Source organism: Gopherus evgoodei, unplaced genomic scaffold (assembly GCF_007399415.2).
Source record: "Gopherus evgoodei ecotype Sinaloan lineage unplaced genomic scaffold, rGopEvg1_v1.p scaffold_170_arrow_ctg1, whole genome shotgun sequence".
Classification (NCBI taxonomy): domain Eukaryota; kingdom Metazoa; phylum Chordata; order Testudines; family Testudinidae; genus Gopherus; species Gopherus evgoodei.
This window is the reverse complement of record NW_022059833.1, coordinates 57,982-78,593: the sequence shown is the minus strand read 5'-3', so window position 1 is coordinate 78,593 and position 20,612 is coordinate 57,982. Positions and strand designations below refer to the sequence as shown.

The following is a 20,612-nucleotide window of genomic DNA, read 5'->3' as shown; positions in this document are numbered from 1 at the left end:
ATCTCTCACCAGCTAACTTGGCGGCAGCTGCCCGGATCCCTTCCCAGCTGCTGTAGAAGTACGTGAGGGTGGTTTTGTATAAGTCCTGCAGCAGTTCTAAATTCTCTTTGGCCTAGAGGAAATCAGGGACACATGAGCTCTCTCTGGCTAGAAGTGCCCTTTGACTGCCAGCACATGCTTTTATGAACCACAGGTAAATATGGGACAGAACAGGTGCCTGGGTAGAAGTGGGAAAAATGGGAATCTGCGGCAGATTTACATTTCCCATCACCCTCCCTCATATATCCCACCCTTGCAGTTATTTACATTGTCCATCACACATCCCCCCCAACTCACCCCTCTACACCACCACAAGCCTCTCCAGTCAATAATCTCATACAGTTCAACAGCTCACTCACAAGGTGTCTGCAAATGTCCTCCTGGAGCTCTGTAGGATTCAGCTCGGCTGTGTCATCAAGGTGCTTATTAATCATGTGTTGGAGTCTCTTCAGTCCCAAAAACGGGAAACAGAGGTGAAATGTAGCTCTGCATTTCTGAAAAAGAGTGTCACACCATTGAATTGTTCCCTACCGAGTGCTGTGTTCAATCAAAGGGAACTCACCTGCGTGACTGCGCATCTATTCCAGGATAAAAAGGGATTCATCTGGGTGTAACTGGCAGAAACATGCAGGAATGACTAATAGAGGAGAGAGCTTCCACTGAAACCTGGAGGTAGCATCCATGTCTTTTGGGAACAGTTATACTGAAAGCTGCTTCACCAGCCACAGCTGTGGTCTCTTCTCTGTTCTGGGGAGGTAGGGGCCTGGGGTGCAGAGACAGACAGGAACAGAGACCTGTAGGAGTCAGACTCATGACCTATCCTGAATTCTGGTGAAGCAGCCATGGACCAAGCTGGCTGGAACTGACTCAGCAGGAGGGCAATGAACTAAGGGGAGAATTTGGGCCTCCACAACAGGCAGGAATAGCAGAGCTCCCCTGGCATTGGGAGGAAGATTTCTTTGGCTTAGTAAACAAGTCACTGTCAGTCTTACCATTGAAACCTGGGGGTTTGGGTCTTGCAGGTGCAGCAGAAGCGTGACCCAGCTCTTTCGAACCTCCTCGGTGAAATAGGCCTTCCATTTTTTCTTTGTCAACTGAGCCAGGATGCCAAATAGGACAAAGGCCACTGAGCGAAGAGCATCATCCTCCTACAGCCAAGAAAACCCCACAACTTGATAAGTAAGGGATAATCCCATCACGCACCTCACACAGCCATCTCTTCTACGCTAAAGTAGAGTGATTCCAACTACAGCTAGTCGGAAAAACTTTAATTAACCAATTTTTTGTTCGAATTTGATGATTCATGAAAATATTTTAGAGCCAGTTCAATTTTGATGAAATTCCTCCGGAAGCCAGGCAGGGATCCTTAAAAACCTACCTGGTGTCTTGCCAGTGCACTCATCCAGCTCCTTGGCAGCCGATCTGGCAGGCTGACTGGGATTGTAGACTTCCAGGCCCCCAGCTTCAGGGGGAAGGATAGCTCAGTGGTTTGAGCATTGGCCTGCTAAACCCAGGGTTGTGAGTTCAGTCCCTGAGGGGCCATTTGGGGAACTGGGGTAAAAAGCTGGGAAGTGGTCCTGTTTTGGGCAGGGGGTTGAACTAGGTGACCTCCTAAGGTCCCTTCCAACCCTAGTGTTCTCTGATTCTATGACCCTGGGAGTCCTGGCTCTCAAATTTGCACCTCTAGCTCTCAGGTTCCCAGCACTGGGATAGTCTGAGAGCAGACTACTCTGGGCCAAGGCTTCCAATAGAGCTAGGCTGAGAATAGTAATTCTGTTTCACAAGGAGTTTTGAAGTTTGGGGAGAGGGGTTCCCACAAATAGGAACAAAACCAAAATTTGAAATCTCAAAATTCTCTGCTAAACAGAATTATCATTCCAACCCTCTCATATAAAAATGGTATAGAGCAGGCCCAACACTCTCTATTGCACTCTGTAACCCCCTTTTCCATGGTTATCTAGCTACCTAATCTAGTATTCAGACTTTCTTTGAGGTTATCAGTGGCAATAAAGAAGAACAGAAGGGTGAGACTGTGGGAGCAGAGATGTCATCCCCATCCTCCTAACGTTCTCCTCCTCCATAAAATACCTCTCTTCCCTAGGGCCTAAAATCTCTTCACTCTGACATGAGCAATGCCCAGGGAGTCCACATCACACATCGTAAATGGAATCTAACAGGGCCAGCTCCAGGCCCCAGCACGCCAAGCACGTGCTTGGGGCGGCATGCTGCGGGGGGTGTTCTCCCAGTTGCTGGGAGGGTGGCAGGTGGCTCCGCTGGACCTCCCGCAGGCATGCCTGTGGCAGCTCCACCAGAGCCGTGAGACTAGCTGACCGTCCGCAGGCACGGCTGCTGGAGGTCCACCGGAGCCGTGGGACTGGCAAGCGGCAGAGCGCCCCCCGCGGCATGCTACCGTCCTTGGGGCGGCGTTTTCGCTAGAGCTGGCCCTGGAGTCTAATCAAGATTGATTGAACTGAGGTTAGAGAGTTCTGTTCACATACATCGTCAAAGTAGGTCCTGATCTGTTGGGTGAGGTCTCTGAAGGAAGAACCGATGTCCTTCTCTTTCAGCTCCTTCAGGACTTTGGCCAGTGCTTTCATGCTCTCGCCAATGACTTCAGAACTGAAAATGTCATGTAAGGCCCCGATCAGTATGTCCAGAAGAAACTTCTTGTGCTTTTTCACCTGTACAAACAGATGATATTAAAGAACAATTATCACTAATCACAATTCTAAGAAGTTTTCTTTAGTAGTTATGAAGTTGTGGGAATTTCATCAACCCCCTCTCACCCCAGAGACCTATAGCTATATTTCAGACCAGGTGCTAGCTACAACGAGCCAAACTCGGTGCCATAATACATCTGTGTAATCCTATTACTAGATTTCTAATTACTTAGATTCCAAGGCCAAAAGGGACCAGGGTGATTATCTAGTCTGACCTCCTGCCTAACACAGAACTTCCCCAAAATAGTCTCTATTGGAATTAGAGTGTATCTTTTAGAAAAACATCCAATCTTCATTTTAAAATGGCTAGTGACAGAGAATCCACCACAACCGTTGGCAAATTGTTCCAATGGTTAATTAAAATTACCATTAAAAATGGATGCCTTATTCCCAGTCTGAATGAGTCTAGCTTCGTTTTTCCTCATTGAATCTTGTTATACCTTTGCTTGCTAATGGGAAGAACCCATTACCAAAATTTGTTTCCCATGTGAGTAGTTATAGATGGCCCTCAGTTCACTCCTTAACCTTCTCTTTGCAAAGCTAAATAGATTGAGCTCCTTGAATCTATCACTAAAGGTCTATTTTCCAATCCTTTGATAATTCTTGTGACTCTTCTCTGAATCCTCTCTAATTGATCAGCATAATTCTTGAATTGTGGACACCTGATCTGGACACAGTATTCCAGCAATGCTCACATGAATGCCATATTCAGAGTGAAAATAACTTCTTTACTCTGATTCAAGATTCCTCTGTTTATGCCTCCAAGGATCATTTCAGCCCTTTTGGCCACAGCTTGGCATTGGGAGCTTATGTTCAACTGATTCTCTGCCATGACTCAAGTGTTTTTTCAGCGTCATTGCTTCCTGGGATAGAGACTCCCACCCTGTAAGTATGGCCTGCATTTTTTCTTCCTAGATGTATACATTACATATGGTCATATTAAAGTGCACATTGTTTAGTTATGCCCAGCTTACCAAAGGAGCCAGCTTGATCTGTATTGACTGCAAAAAGGTTACTAGGGTATGGGAGAGAACAGAATTTGCCCTAGTGCATTGTGTTCAATCTCTGTAAACTCTGAACGATTATTTCCCTTGGTTTCTCTAGTTACGTTGCATCCTATTCAGTAATCTCTCATACCTTCTCAGGCGCCCCATCGACTATATTTCCCAGGCCTCTTACAGCCATCTGACGGACAATGCTGTTCCTATCCTGTGACCTTTCTTCCAAGACGCGTAAGACACTCTTAAGGAACTTCTTCTCCCTGAGCATGGGATCACTCATTAGCTGAAATAAAATCAACACATCCATTAGCCCCAATATGATCATAAAGATTGGGAATAGAATTTGAGCCGACATGGAATACACTAAAAACAACAAGGAGTCCTCCTACAGCCACAGTCTTGTGGATACAGACTAATATGGCTTCCCCTCTAACACTTGGCACATAACACACTGTAACTTTATCATTCCACACAAATGAGAAATGTCTTCCAACCATGCAGTTTTCCTTTTGGGCACTATAATAGGGATCCACTCACCTCTTGAGTGGCTGGGTCTCGTACCACAGTCCTTTTCTCACCTCTGGTGCACCCTGCCAGCCGACCTCAGTGAGTCTTCTGTGGCTCAGGCCTCTCTCTGAGTCCCAAAGGCCAAATGAACCCCTTCAAGAACAGTTCCACTGCCCTCACTAGGGTTTCCAACCCCAACTCTGGGTCCTTGAAATTCTACCCTTTGTTCAAGCTCTCCATAAGCATTGTCCCCTTCCTGAGGCTTATGGCACTGTAAGTGATAAGGGAACCTGAGCCTGCCCATAACTCTGAGATCCAAACCATGGACCCTGTAAACAGTAGTTAGGCACTGCTTGATTTCAGTTCACTGTTGCTTCTTCCTACCGGCCACTTTTAGCTTCACCCTCACCTCAAGGTTAAAGTTCTTAAGGACTCTCTTCCTGCAAGCCCAACTTAAGCAAATGCTGCAAGAATCAAACTCTGGCTATCCCCTGAATTCCGGTGGCCAGAGAGCAGCATCTTTTCTTCCCCTCCAGTTCCTGCCAGGAACTGACCCGCTAAGGCCCTGCAGCTCCTTTTAGCTGAGCCTGATGGGCTCTGATTGGCTGCTTTCACGAGGCCTCTCTAGACAGACCCAGATTTGTGGCTCTTTTCCTGGGGCAGGGTGTAGTAGGACCATGGGGCATCTTATAAGAAGCCTCAAAGCCCAGGTACAGCCCATCCCAGGCACAGATCGATTGTTTTGCTTAGAACCAGATGAGTCCCTAAGATAGTTGCTTAGCATAAATGAGAAATATGATGCAGATCTTAGAGGAAGGAGGTAGAAAGAGAGGATGGTCCAGCAGTTATCACACTAGCCTAGGATTTAGGAAACCCAGCTTCCATTTCCTGTTCCCTCAAAGACTTCCTGGGTGATCTTAGGCAAATCACTTAGCCCTTCTGTGTATCAGCTCCCTGCCTGTAAAATAGGAAGAAGAGTGCTTCCCTACCTCCCAGGAGTGTTGTGGGGATGCATACATACATTAATGAGTTTTGAGGTACTCAGATATTACAGTAATGAGAACCTATGATAGATGTGAATGTATTTGTATGTTGCTTGTTTTATAGTATTAAGACACTAGGTTCATTCCGAAGATCTGCTGAGCTAAACCAAAATCAGGAGCTGTTGGTTAGTATCAGCACTAGGACTTGGCAGAAGAGTTCCAGGAATCCAAACTCTGTCTGTATCTCTCTCAGCCAGCCCCTGTGGTTGTGTAGCTAGTATAGGCAATGACAGCAATATAAATATCAGAGAGAGAACGACTCCGAAAGGTAGAATGAAGTTCCTTGTCAGGTTTCCATATAAAGGGGGACCCATTCTACTATCTAAAATGACAATTACTCCTATGAACTGAACTGTACAACTCCCGAAAGAAAGGCAAACAGACAATGGTCTAATGGTGAAACTGCTCTTCAGAGCCCGCTGTCTTACCTGGGCAAGGAAAGCTGTGCCCGTGACTCGGTAGTTTTCTGTCGGGGAATTCACCCAGGGGAGGAGGTTCTGGATGATCTCAGGTGTTACTAGTTCAGATTTTAGCAGAACACTGGAAGGCAAAAGAAACTGCTTATGGGGTCGATTGCACATTTCAAAAACTCAGCTGCTCTGAGCAGACTGCTCTGATATCTATGAGTGGGAGCTGTGTGTTTCCACCCAGGGCACCCCCCACAAAGCTATAAACTGGAGGTTCCCTCTCAGCCACTTTAGTTGCTACTGATTCCCAAGGATAAAATGATGCCTCCTAGATCTCTTACCTCACCAGCAGACACACTCCCTCATGGTGAGTCTGAGGGTTTTCAAGCAGAATCCACGTTCTCTGCTCCCTGAGTTCTCTCATCAGTCTCGCATTCCCAACTTTGAAAAGCACAGATTCTAATGCTTGGACAGAAAACCTGGGGAAAGAGAGGCACAGAACTGCAGCAATTGGTAGGAAGGTGCAGCCTGAACAGAGTCAGGAAACCCCGGTTATTTGTCAAATCTGCTGTTCATCGACAGTTCATCCATTGGCAATATCCTGGACAGCAGCGTTCCTGGAAGGACTTGATGCCGGGAGGTAAGTTTCAGTCTCATACATCTCATATAACTAGTTTTGCTAGGGACAAAATTTTGCAGTCATTTTTCCCTTTCTGCATGGAACATGGGCACTAAGACTACAATGATATGGAAAAAATACATGATCAGGACCCAAAAACTGGGGGCATAGAGTGTGGTGATCACTAATGGACATTTTGGGGTGATATCTCCAGATATGATGTGACAGAGTGCTAAGGGTTTGCACTTGAGTCAGCATTCTGGTGACCATTAGTACTAATTCAGTTCCTCACAGAAGGCCTAATTGGTCAGAGGTGTACCTGATTACGAGGTCTGACTGGGGCTAGTGAGTCATGGAACCAATCATTCCATTAACAGGGAAACTGTGTAAAAGGACATGGGCAGGAGCCCTTTGAGGGGAACAGACAGAGAAAGAAACTTGGGTGACCAGATGTTCCAATATTTGGGGCTTTATCTTATACAGGTGCCTATTACTCCCAACCCCCTGTCCTGATTGTTCACACTTGCTGTCTGGTCACCCTAAGAGAAACAAAAAGAGAAAAAGCTGAGAGAGCCTGACAAAATGAGGTCTCTGAGTGGAAATACCTTACTCCCCATTTTGGAGAAGAGTTTAGAAAGTTGAGATACAAGATAAAGGTGCTATGTATTGGTAGGGGGATTAAATAGACTATACGTTGATGCTTACAAACAAGAAAGTCTCAAGGTTTGTAGAAGATGTAAGGGTGCAACAGCCCTCTCTGTCACAGCACGGGGCTCGTCAGGGATTTCCCTGTTATCTATGCAAATGGAGAGCCTGCTGGAGAAACCGGGGTAGAGGTTTGGCAGTCCGGGTGATGGAGGGAACACCTTGAAATGGATGGCGAAGCAGCAAAGAGAAGTGTAGAACAGGGGTTCTCAACCTTTCTGTTTCTGAGCCTCCCCCCATCCCCAACATGCTATAAATACTCCATGGCCCCGTTCCAGGCCTCGGCCCTGCCAGGCATCAGAGTTTGGGGCTCCTGGCTCTGGATTTTAACTGCACAGGGTGCAGGGGCTCGGGACTTTAGTGCAGGTCCTGGGCCTCAGGGCTCCAGCCTGGCTGGGCTCAGAGCTTCAGCTTTCTGCCCTGAGCCCCAACTAGTCTAATGCCAGCCCTGCTTGGCAGACCCCCTAAAACTGGCCTGGTTGAGAATACCCTACAGACCTTCCAACAATCCCACCATGCAGAAGAACAGCCTTTGCTTGCCTGCTAGGTTTAACAGCAAAAGAGCCTTCAAGAATTGATATAGGAGCAAGCCCAGATCTGGCAACAACTCCTCCAAAGTCTGGCAAGTCCTGGGACAGGAAATGGAAACCAGGCACAGGAGATCAGACTCTGTAAAAGGAGACATGCAAACAACCCTGATGTGGTTTTGGTTACTCTTAAAGGAGCAGCAGTGAGAACTCATAGGGACAGAACAATGTGGGCCCTTTGACTGACACCCTATTTAACTGGGGAAGCACATATATGGCTCTTAGTGATTAGCGAGCAAGAGATTATGACATGATTAAAGCAGCCATGCTGGACTAGGTGGGGCCTGTCCACAGAAAAGTACTGCCAGAAATGGAGAGTTGAAAGATGGATTGAGGGATTATCCTTCTGGGCATTTGGATAGAAATTGAAAGATTGGGCCACTCACTGGTAAGGCCAGATACTCAAACTGGGGGGGAGATTCTGGAAGTTTCTTCAGAGTCTCCCTGAGCATACTTGAGTATGGGTTACGTGGCGCCAGCCAGTTAAAGTTACAGAGGCATTTGCAGAGACGGACATTCCCAGAGTGAACCAGTGGTTTAAGGGACTAGATTTGAGAAGGACCAGAGTGCCTCCAGATGGGAAGGGCAGCAAGAAGAAGAGGGAGGAGCCTCAAGGAACTGTAGTGGGAGCTTGGCCTGCAGTGTGCTTCTGACATGGACGTGAAGGACAGCTAAAAAGAGACTGTCCTAAAATGGACTGTGAATTTGCACAGCTTTGTGGCTGGGACAAGACTCCCAGGCAGGGAAGAAAAAAGAAAGTAGCTACCATACCAGTATGGGTAGGGAGGAGCCACCAAAGGGAATAATGGACACAGCTTCATCCTGTTTGCTGATCAGGCAGGAGTTAGTGAAACCCCACTGGATACTTCCCAGAGGTAGGATCAAAACTGAATATGTCCATGGGGACAATACATTCTGCCCAATGGCAGAGGTGACTCTGGAAATCAAGGGGAAGTTTAGGCAGAAGCATGTAGGGGTAGTGGATGGATTGCCCCACTTCCTTCTGCTGGGCATGGACTGGGATCCCTTTCTAACCGGGACACCAAGGCATGTGTGGATGCCCAGGAGGGTGGAAGTAAAACCTGCAGGGCCAGGTAAAGAGGAAATGTACGAAAGGGGGTGGAGGAACCTAGACACGAAAGTACAAGCCACAGAGAAGGTGAGGATGGAGAAGTCCCCTGAGAGACAAGAGGGAGGAGAGAGAAAAGAAAAGTCAAGAGTAAAGGTGACTTAAGATCATCCATTGGGGTCAAACAGTCAGCAGATCCCTGACCACCAGGATCTCAGGAGCCGGCATCCCGAGAACACTTTGGAGGGACTCCGAGCAGTCTGTGTTCATGGAAGAGGCTGGGGCACAGCATACCACCCATCACATATAGGTACCTAAATCTGGCCTGCGCATGGGCCAACAGCATGAGCAGAATATACACTTGTGTCTGCAGCGCCAGCTATCACATAGCTAGGTACCCATCCATGGGAACAAATTCAAGTTTTGTGGACAAAACTTAGGCACCCATGCTTGAAAACCTGACTCACTGTGGCCACTACATAAGATCAGCCTTACTGGGTCAGTCCAATGGTCCATCTAGTCCAGTACACTGTCTTCCAACAGTGGTCAATGCCAGCTTCTTCAGAAGAAATGAACAGAACAGGGCAATCGTGAAGTGATCCAATCCCCGTTGTCCAGTCTCAGCTTCTGGTGGTCAGAGGCCTAGGGACACCCAGAGCATGGGGTTGCATCCCTCACCATCTTGCCTAATAGCCACTGATGGACCTGTCCTCCATGAACTTATCTAATTCTTTTTTTAACCCAGTTATACTTTTGACTGTCACAACATTCCTTGGCAATGAGTTCCACAGGTTGACTGTGTGTTGTGTGAAGTAGTACTTCCTTATGTTTATTTTATACCTGCTGCCCATTCATGAACAGAATTTAGATCCTGGTTTCCGAGGAAAAGTCAGAGACATTCTAAAACCAGGAAGTCTGTAATTTGAGCACCTTGTTGGCTCGGAATAAAGAAACACAATAACAATAGAAACTAATAATGTTGTGAGGTTGGTGGGAAATGTACATTAATGGGCTACCAGAGCTGAAGTCAACTGATGATACAGGAATCTCTTAGTGTTAACTGGGGAGGGGCACAGAAAGTGGGTGCCGAGTGGTCTGGTATGTACATTCTAGTTCACTAAAAGATTGCCATAAGAGTCTCAAATAAAAGCCCATGTCACCAATATCATTGTGAAATGTATCTACAGATGCTGTGTAAAGAGCCATGTATATGCATTGAAAATTACATTCTTATGATCTGTGTCTAGGGACTAGTCACCAGGAAAGGGGAAAAAATGGTTTTCTTTCAGGCAAAAAATGTTTCTCCCATCTGTTTGTTTACATGTAAATTAAGCATGTAGGGTTCACATTCAGTTCAGAAGGACTGTGAGAACTTCAAAGAAAGAAAGAAAATAACAGGAAGTAGACAGGGAGTGAGGACCCAATTTTGGGGTACACATCAAAGGTTTGCTCTAGTATATTTGGGGGACATCTTTCACATAGGAAGTAGATGGACAGCGAGACAGACAGCGGGGTCGCTATCAGGCTTGGTTGAGAACATTGGGTGAGAAACATCTTTAGACAGGAGGTTAACCTGTTGGTTAAGTTTAGTCTCTAGGAGCATGTTATGATTTCATTTTACATATGTGTAACCATAATCTTGGGAACTCCTGGGGAGCGTCACACAACTCTATTGGAATTCTCTTGGTTTCTCTCCCTTCCTTCTAATTACTGGCAAGGGTTGCCTTCAGTATGTTGTCGGTCTCTTCGGACTAGGCTCGGGCTGCTGATCACTGGCAAAGGCATCTTTTGGCCTAAGGTTCGGCTGACCTGCTGCAGGAGAACAGGAAACAACTCTGGGAGCAGCTCCTGCACAGCTTTGCTCGACTGCAGTGCTGACACCACCTCAAAGATGGCACATGTTGCCTGAAAGGAGAGCATGGTAAAAAATGAAATCTCCTCCCAACACCATCACACCCTCTCTCCCCTTCTGATATCTGCTCTACTAAATTCTCACTTCTGCCAGTAACTTGAATGACTGCGAGCAACTCCCTTAACTCGTGGCTCAGTTTCCCACATCTATAAAAATGTGTATGACCTACCAAGGCATGTTGTGAGTCCTAAGGAATATTTGTAAAGCACTGTGAGAAACCTGGTTCAAAGACTTTCTTATTGCCAGATGTTATTAAGTAAATCAGCCACGTACTCTAAAACTGCCGTATTTGTTCCACAGACAGCAGAGCTGGACTCAGGGGAACAGTACATCAGAGGAGAAGTGCCTACACAGCAATATTCTACCACACTTCTAGCTTTCCATCAGCACGATTGTCACAGGGCAGAGGAAAGCCTGAAAGACGTGTCTGTCATCTAACTTACTGAGAGAGGTTCAGCAGCTGCCAAATGCCTGTCAGTTTCAGTCTCTGAGGTGACGCTTCCTTCTTGGCTTGTTGAAGTCTTTATTTTTTCTATTAGGACCTGTAGGACTTGAGTGGCAAGCAAGGGGTCTCCCCCCAGAGATCTCCACAGCTCAGTGGTGTCACTGCAATTTAACGGAAGTTACATGTAACGCCTGAACACTTCTGTGGCTCAGACTGAATGCGTCATATTTAAGTAAAGACCAAATTATCTCCTTGCCTATGATGAGAAAGTTAGGAGTGCTGTCCTCCTTTAATGCTCCTCCTGTTTAAATATTGAGTTTCCAGTTACAGAACTAGGTTAAGTGACCTAGTCTTACTGCAGCCTAACCATTAATACTAGACTTCAGAAGGACAGGACACAGAGCGCCAACCTCAGTTCCTGTTTTCCCACTTCCCAGTAAATATGGACTCATGAGTATGTGGCTTCCAAAGATCTAGGGTTTGGAAGGCAAGTTGATGAAAGAAAAGCCACATTCCTACTAACTGGACAGACAACTATGAGAACGAATATTCATGGCCATCCTAGGTCCCCTTCACAAATGGTGTCCCTACCCTCTGTTTGCCAGAAGCTGGGACTGAGCAACAGGGGATGGATCACTTGACATTTACCTGTTCTGTTCATTCCCTCTGGGGCATGTGGCACTGGCCACTGTTGGAAGACAGGATACTGGGCCAGATGGACCTTTGGTTTGACCCACTATGGCCGTTCTTATGGTCTTAGATTCCAGCACTGGTAACTGATAACTCAATTGGGAATCTTTAAATGAAATCATGGATCTGCTTCCAGCTCAGTTTTAAATACCAAGGATGGCAATTCTATTCTAGCAGCCACACCCTCACTGATACCAAGCGGAGGCCTGATGATAATATTGGCCCTATTCTTTGTAATCAGCCAGGGATTGGACTTGAAGCTGTCATGCTACCAGGAAATCAACAGCCACTGCTAATTTCCAGAGTGAGGTCAATTCAGGTGTCTAGAGAGCAGGGCCGGTTCCAGGCACCAGCCCTGCAAGCAGCTGCTTGGGGCGGCCAACGGCGAGTGGCGGCACGTCTGGGTCTTCGGTGGCAATTCAGCGGCTGGTCTCTCACTCCCTCTCGGAGAGAACGACCAGCCGCCGAATTGCCGCCGAAGACTGAAGCGGCAGTGGCAGAGGTGCAGATCACGATCACAGCATTTTTTTTTCCTTTTTGCTGCTTAGGGCAGCAAAAACCCTGGAGCCGGCTCTGCTAGAGAAGTAGATGTTTCCAACAATCCACTCCAGTTATACTAGTAAGGATCGGTCTTTAGGATGTCAAAGAAGTTATGAATTAATGGAAACATTATGACACTTAATTTCTCTCCGCACCCCACTTAACATGCTCTTGGACCTTCCTGCAGAAAGACCCAGGCTATTAACCGTCAGGAATTATCCCAAACTGTCTGCTGCTTAAATGAGCCCTATAGCTCCCAGTAAAGCTGTGGGATCGATCTTTTACCAAGATAACTGCAATAGGTAGCGGTATATACCGGTTCATTGGCAGACGTTTTCTGAGGAGGCTGGAGATCACTGCCTCTAGGTGATGGTGAGCTAGAATGGACACTGCTTCCAGCAGGAACCGCCTCAAGCTGTCCTCCTTGATATTAGACATGTGGCTATATATTATATCCAGGATAGTTGGCACCTGGAAGGAACAAAACCAGAAAGAAATGTCCCTTTTTCTTTCTCTCTATTCAGTCTACAGAATCAAAAACTTTATTTAGCCATTTGCTGCTTTTTTCAAAATTCCTCAGGAAACAAACATTCAAATATGTCCGCGTAACTTTAACCCACAACAATTGCCCACACTTGGCTGTAAAGATTAACACTGACACGCACATATACATACCAGGTAAGTTAATGGGGTGGTGCCCAGCTATGCATTAAATAAACCAGTTCGCATGCACAAAAGAAGGCTTTGCTTGCCCAGATTTTGCAGGTGTGATTTAAGCAGCCAAATCTGATCATTTGCCTTGAAGGATGCAGAGTTCATAAACAACCACAAGCACAAAACATGCAAGTGCTTTAAACACAGTGTGCAAATGCCTGGGACTATGAACAGGCAATGACCTCTCATATTCATTCCTAGCCCTTAACATCTTCAAAACACTGTGCAAACATGGCAGTTCTGCTGTGAGGGTTCCCTGTCCTGAGGCCTTTCACCAGCCTTGTTAGAAGATTTGTGGAGTGCTCCTTTCATCTAGCCCTAACGCACTGGGCTCCAGAATAAAGCATATAAATAGTGGATCCCAAAGACACTCTAGTTTTCTCCCTCCCTCCTCCTATTCTTAAAGGGTACGTCTACACAGCAAAAAAAAACATCCCACAGCAGGGTAAAGGGTAGTTGTTCGTGCTCGGGCTGGAGCACAGGCTCTGAAACCTGGCAAGAGGGTGGATCTCAGAGCCCAGGCTCCAGACTCACTGGGGATGACTACAGGGCTATTTTTATCCAGGTAGTTCTTAGCCATAGGCCTCCTAAGAACTGGATGCCTCCAAGTGCTAGTCATTCTGTCTTCTTGTCTTTTCCCCAGAGCCTGTTTTTTCAAGGCTTTCTTGGCTGAATACTGTGGCAACAAGCTAGACAAATAAATAACCAACCACCATCCTTTTCCCTTGGATTCTCTCTGTCTACTGTTATTGATTCTGCCATTGCCTATCTTAGGGTAGGAACAGAGATGGAATCGATTCTGTGTCCGAGGGGGAGAAACAGCAAGATTTTTGTTCATTACACATGAGGGCAAAGATCTAAAAGCCTAGAGTTTAGGCAGAAAACCTCTCCAGTTTCCCGTTTTACCTGGTCCAGCATGGCATCTCCACACTCCTGTAGGATGATCTTCAGCCATAGTCCAGCTGCCGTGGCACAGGTGGGGCTAGCAGACAGCATACTATCCATTGTGGCCTCAATAAAGTCTGTGGCCTGTTTGGAAGGGAAATACTCACTAACAACCTGGGAACAAAGCAAAAACAGGAGAGACTGCTATGATGTTTGGCTCCAGCACATTAAAAATGGAGGTCTAATATCTCCATGGAAAAATATCTATGAATCAGCATATTGTTAATTAGTCTTATGTCCAGCTAACCATTTTGGATTCAAATTCTCTCTATAGTCTATATACTACATTTTTGTATTCTACACTAATGATATCAGGTTCGAGGCAAAGCCTCTGTTGCACAGTTAGCATAACATTATACTGGATATGCAGGAGGTAAGTTTCCAGTTTGTATTCTCTTAGATACACTGCATCTTTTGCAACCTATAAAATGAAGTCAAGAGAGGCATGCACACAAATATAGGCTAAGGCAAACCCACAAGATGACACAATGAAGACTGGGTGGTTTCTCAGCTTGATGTTCCACTAACACAGTTTTTTCTCATGGATGGCTGGATAGGTACACGTGTGTGCCTCTGCATGTGCATTTTCATGCACGTGCAACATTCTGTGGAATCTGGTTTTTACATGGAACACATCTATGAAAAGCATCTTGCTGGTTACAGGCAACGAATGCCCCACGCCCACAGCTTGCTCGAAGTACAGAAAGGCATCATGAAAGCGTAAATGTAAAATGAAAAGTGCCTGGTCACTAGAACATCCGCACAAGTTTTTTGAGTCAGTTACCCTGGCCATTTTGGAAGATGCCTGAAACAGAGCCTCAGGGTCTGGAGCTGTTGTTAGTTCTTCACGGAGACAGTTCAGCTCCTCCTCCGCTGGCCCCAGGTTCATGGGCTGGCCTGGAGTGGAGAAAAGGAGGAAAAAGTACTATAATGATTAATGAAACTGAACCTCTACTGCATGGACATTCATACAGAAGGATCCACGTGCTATGCTGTTATTAGCACAGTGTAAAATCTTGGCCCCATCAAAGTCAATTGCAAAACTCCTGTTGACTATAATGGAGTCGAGATTACACCCTAAATGTCTGAAAGTTAACAGTAGTGGTATGTTATTGTGACTGATACAGGATTGAACAAGCACCATATTCTGCTTGGAGCAGCTTTCTGGGTGTGTCTGGTTTCAGTAGCCTCTCTGCTCTCAATATTTAAATCTAATCTCATATTCAAGTACAACTCATGCAGGTAGATGTGAGGTTCCAATGTAGAGGTGAATCCCTCCACCAAACTCTCATTGTAAAAGAGATGGGGATGGACAAAAACTTTGGCAGGAAACCCAGGCTCATCCATCACTTCTAAACAATGCTGGGATTTCTATGTTGTACATTTAAAAGTTTGGAGTCCCTTATTCTGTTTCTGAATTATCAACACTGTTTTCTAGGACTGATTAATAATAATTGGAAATAGGGTGACCAGATGTCCCGATTTTATAGAGACAGTCCCAATTTTGGGGTCTTTTTCTTATATAGACTCCTGTGATCCCCCACCCCGTCCCGATGTTTCACATTTGCTGTCTGGTGACCCTAACTGGAAATGACCTTAAATGATAACCAAGCTCTATCCCATTAGGTGAAAAGAATATCCTACTCCAGGGGTCGGCAACCTTTCAGAAGTGGTGTGCCGAGTCTTCATTTATTCACTCGAATTTAAGGTTTCGCTTGCCAGTAATACATTTTAACGTTTTGAGAAGATTTCTTTCAATAAGTCTATAATATGTAACTAAACTATTGTTATATGTAAAGTAAATAAAGCTTTGAAAATGTTTCAGAAGCTTCATTTAAAATTAAATTAAAATGCAGAGCCCCCTGGACTGGTGGCCAGGACCTGGGCAGTGTGAGTGCCACTGAAAATCAGCTCACGTGCCGCCTTCGGCACTCGTGCCATAGGTTGCCTACCCCTGTCCTACTCTTTCACAAAGGGGAAAATGGCCTACACTTACTCCAATAGCTTTGAATGTTCATGACAGAGGGCTGCTGGAAGAACTTTTTGTTTAAAGAATTATTCCAGGAAACCCCTCCAATACAGCCAGTGGCAGGGCAAAGAGAATGAAAATGTTTAGTACCAAGGGCTTGTCTACATGAAGATAGTCAAGAAAGCTAATCCAAATTTATTTTCAAAATACATTAGTTAAACTTCATTAAACACGTATGGGGACACATTTATTTAGAAACACGGAGGATAGGTCCATCACTGGCTATTAGCTAACATGATCAGGGATGCAACGCCATGATTTGGGTATCTCTAAACCTCTGACTGCCAGAAACTGGGGCTGGGACTGTCCAACAGGAGATGGTTCACTTGACAATTGCCTTGTTCTGTTCATTCCCTCTGAAGCATCTGGCACCCACCGCTGTCAGAAGACAGGATATTGGGCTAGATGAACCATTCTTCTGGGGGATCCTGGATAGCCACTCTTATGTTTTATGTTCTTAGCTGATTACATAGAAATTCAGCTTTAGCATGCTGGGAGCATAAGAACCAAGAATGCATTTGTGACCTTGGCAGACCAGTCAACCTGTGTATGACCCATAATAACTTAACAAAAGGCACTTCTATTGTATCAAGACAGTTCACTTGCATGTGAATTTCAAAGAGATATATTAGACTAGCAATCATCAACTCATTCAAAAAGGAACAACAGATGCTAAGTGTATTTGTCTGTGGTTATCTATACCCTGTTAGAAGTTTCGCAATGTAACCAAATTAGCTTGTAGATGCTAATTCCCTTTCATGGCTTAATTGCCTTAATTATGTATGCAAGGTGTTCAGTTAACCTTAAAATCAAAGATGTAAGACACTTCAGGAAACCAGTCATTTCTACATTATCTTCAGCTTAGCTATCTGTGTTGTAATGGAAGAATGGCTAATTACCTTATGTGAATGAATGTAACTAGTTTACTGTGTATGCACAGGAAACAGAAGATTATCTTCAAAGCAAAGTACAACAGGCCATCTGCACTGGAGGAAGGTCTTTCTGTGACAATTTCTGTGAGGTAGGCTGGTCAGCCTGGTAGAATAGTTATAAAAGAAAAGGCTTGGGCCTGATCCTATCATCTCTAGTCTGCTTAAACTTTGAACAGGGAAAGTGTAAGCCAAAGGACAGAGATCTTCCAAATAATCATTTGGAATAACCTGGAAAATGCCTGGAAAAACTAACAGACTTTACATCTAAGCTGCCTTTGGATTCTGATCTGTTGGGATGATTCCAGAGAGACTTTTACAAACTAGCAGTTTATTCCATCCCTGTTGTGATCCTGAACTATGAACATTGAAAGTCACTTGTCTGGATATTGATCTTTTAACCATTTGTAACTCTCTTCTTTCTTTTAACAAACAGCATGATATTTGGGAAAGACCTGAGAATAAGCATCTGGGCCTTTATGAATAGTGAACCCCACATATGGTGAATCAGATTTTCAGTAACCCCTCACTATATTAGATACAGAATATCAGGATTGGAAAGGACCTCAGGGGGTCGTCTAGTCCAACCCCATGCTCAAAGCAGGACCAATCCCCCACACAGATTTTTACCCCAGTTCCCTAAACGGCCCCCTCAAGGATTGAGCTCACAACCTGGGGTTGAGCAGGCCAATGCTCAAACCACTGAGCTATCCCTCCTCTCTCTTCCAAGACATGGATGTTTAGATGGGAGCCAAGGTCTGGAATGCCAAAAGGGGAAAGCGTTTGGCATCTTCTTAACTAGGGTGGAAGCTCTTTTGTTGTTGACTTGGTGAATCTAATTATAGAATAAGCCATCAGTTTGGGGGATTGTCTGCCCTCTAATTCTTGCAGTCTGCCCGCAGTGTGGTCACAACACTGTTGTGCAAACCTCTCTTATGGAAGCAGAGGGATCTTGGTCACCTTGAAATCCCAGCTGCTGCCCTGGAAGAGTTTTTCATGCATTTGCATTGATTGTCAGATCTGATAGAAGCAGAGAAGTCAGCTCAAGGAAGAGTATGGCTATACTCACTGTGCTATGAACTATCTCTTGATAGGCAGTCAGCAGCTGGGCGCTGGCCTGAAAGGCCCTTTCTCTCTCCCACTCCTTCCCTGAACTGAACCATGTCGCTAGGAACTGTTGGTAGAGCAGGGGAATGGACAGAGTTAGTACCAGAAAATCCCTCCCAAAGTTCCTCTTAAACAGGTTTAATAGTCACTAAAATCCCTCTCCAAAGCATCTCACCTCCATGTAGCAAAAGAATTACATATCTAATGGAAAAGCTCCTAATATATACAAGTCCCAGGGGCCAGATTCCCCTCTGGTGACTGAAGCCAAAGGAGTTACATGAGAGATGAATCTGGGCCCGTCTATGTGATGTCTGCTGTAGACTGTCTGATGGGAGCTGTCTAGCACATCACATGCTGTTTGATGTCTGCTGCTGTGGTCTGTTTCCTGGGCAACTTCTCCCATGTTGAATGGCAGAATGACAGAGAGGAGCATTTCTTTTTATTAATTTGAAGAAGAGCAGAGAAGTCCCCCCAGCCCAGCTCCTTTTAGAACTTCATTTTTATACTGAAGGTGCATCAAACTGCCCACCCCTCAGCTCTTCACAATATTCTGTCCATGTCTGAGGAACAGGAAGTCTCCTCTGAATGAGTTTCCATACATGGGGCCTAATTCAACATTCATGAATTCCTCTTAGAAGAAGTGATCCGTTTCAACTGGTTCTCTTGGATTTGGCTACTGCAGGGGTGATTTTCTTGCCGCTCCAAGTAGTGTCAACGACACTGTAAGAACTTGGTCCCAATCCAGCCCTGGCATGAAATGCCAAAGCTTCCATGGATTTCAGTGGGGCACATGCCCGCTTAGCCCAGGAAGAATTTGGTGCTTTCTCCTTAAAATTCACTCCATTGTGGAAAATTCCTCCATAACTGAAGCTTGACCCCCTAAATTGCTGACTCTTCCCTGCTGTAACAGAAGAAACAATCTCCACCATGATTCAATGGTCTACTCACTTCAAACATTTCCTGGAACCAGTCTGCAGTTGGTTCTTCCTCCAGCAAAGTCTCCATTAGCTTGCCAAGGGCTTCCAAGGACCTCACATAGAGTGACTGAAACCAGAAGAGAAGGAATGAGGCTCAGCACAGATCATTTGTGTGTGTGGGCCGGGGAAAGCTAACCATGCCTTGCCAGGGAGGCCATGTGTCACTGCCATCACCCAGTGCCGGCTGGCCAGAAATACAGTGGATGGTGCCAGAGGAGAATTGTTGTCACGTACTTGTATAAGCAGAGCATCCTTTGCTGTCTCGCCTTCCTTTTTCATCATCTCCAAGGGAGGAAGGGGAAATAAACTTTTGAAGCACTGATCAAGGAGCTCACGGTTTTCCTCCAAGGTCAGAGATGGTTTGAGTTTGCTGTCAGAAGAAAGATAGAGAGAAAAGTCATGCATTAGACTCAGTACCACCTCCAAGTAAAAGAAACGGGTCCAATGACTAGAGATTGTCCCAATCTAGAACCCCAAGTGCAAACAACCCTTCACTTTGCACCTCTATTAAGTATTGGCTCATCTAGAAGTAAAGCTAAAACTTCAAGTCCCCTTTTTAGAGAAACCCACAAGCTTGCTTCCCCCTGCCAGCTAGCCAGACTCCCAGGGCCGGTGCAACCATTTAGGCGGACTAGGCAGTTGCCTAGGGCGCTGAGATTTGGGGGCGCCAAAAAGCACCCCCCAATTTTTTTAAATGGTTGAGCAGCCGCTGCTGCTAGGACAGAGAGGGAGTCTGAGCTGCCGGCAAGAGCCAGCAGCCCAGGGGCCCCCTGGGTCAGGGCGCTGCCGAGGCATGGTCCACGGCTTGGATGGAGCTGCTGCAGTGGTGCCTGCGGACGGTCAGCTGCTCGTGCGGCTTGGGTGGACCGCCCGCAGGCACAACTGCGGCAGCTCCATCTGAGCCGCAGACCAGCGCGTGGGGTGGCAAAATTGCCGTCCGCCTAGGGCGCTCAAAACCCTAGCGCCGGTCCTGCAGACAACTCCCTCCCCATCTGAACTCTGTTCCATTTTACTGCATGCCCCACAACCTCCAGTCTTGTGTCTTTCAAGCACAAACCTCCAAATGGACACATTCAAATCCTTAAGAACTGAAGTCCTGCTGGTGAGCAGCATGTGAGCCTCAGGGCCACCCAGAGGATTCAGGGGGCCTGGGGTCTTTGGCGACGGGGAATTGCCACCGAAGACCCAGCACTTCAGCGGTGGGTCCCGGGGCGGAAGGATCCCCCGCTACTGAATTGCCGCCGAAGACCTGAAGCGGCAGAAGCTCTGGGGGCCCGGGCCCTGTGAGAGTTTTCCAGGGCCCCTGGAGTGAAGGACTCTGCTCCAGGGGCCCTGAAAAACTCTCTTGGGGGCCCTTGCAGGGCCCGGGGCCTGGGACAAAATGCCCCACTTAATCCCCCGGGTGGCCCTGCTGAGCCAAACCCTGCAGGCATTAGACTGCTCCCAACCTGACACTCATCAATTAACAAATAAGAAGGCATCACAGTGCCAGGAAATGTGGCAGAAAATAGCCTACCTCAGATGTCCAATGGCAAGAATTGCCTTGTAGCGAACTGGAGATGCCAGGGAATCCAGTGGTTCTTTTTTAATGAAGTCCTGAAATGCATGAATAGGGACATCAAAAATG

The 20,612-nt window shown here is 46.2% G+C and overlaps 1 protein-coding gene across 1 annotated transcript; it reads right to left on the bottom strand.

Moving 5' to 3' along the window:
- Nucleotides 1-9: 9 nt before the first annotated feature.
- On the bottom strand, nt 10-19,039 carry LOC115639993 (maestro heat-like repeat-containing protein family member 2B; the record flags this gene model as incomplete). The annotated part of the gene is made up of 13 exons (XM_030542887.1): nt 18,957-19,039; nt 14,728-14,840; nt 13,905-14,057; nt 12,601-12,755; nt 11,053-11,215; nt 10,409-10,602; nt 6,059-6,196; nt 5,739-5,850; nt 3,897-4,043; nt 2,538-2,720; nt 1,032-1,187; nt 399-533; nt 10-112 (listed from the first exon to the last, which is right to left on the bottom strand). Coding segments are annotated over exons 2-13 (1,744 nt in total), but the record flags the coding sequence as incomplete, so codon positions are not given.
- Nucleotides 19,040-20,612: the final 1,573 nt, after the last annotated feature.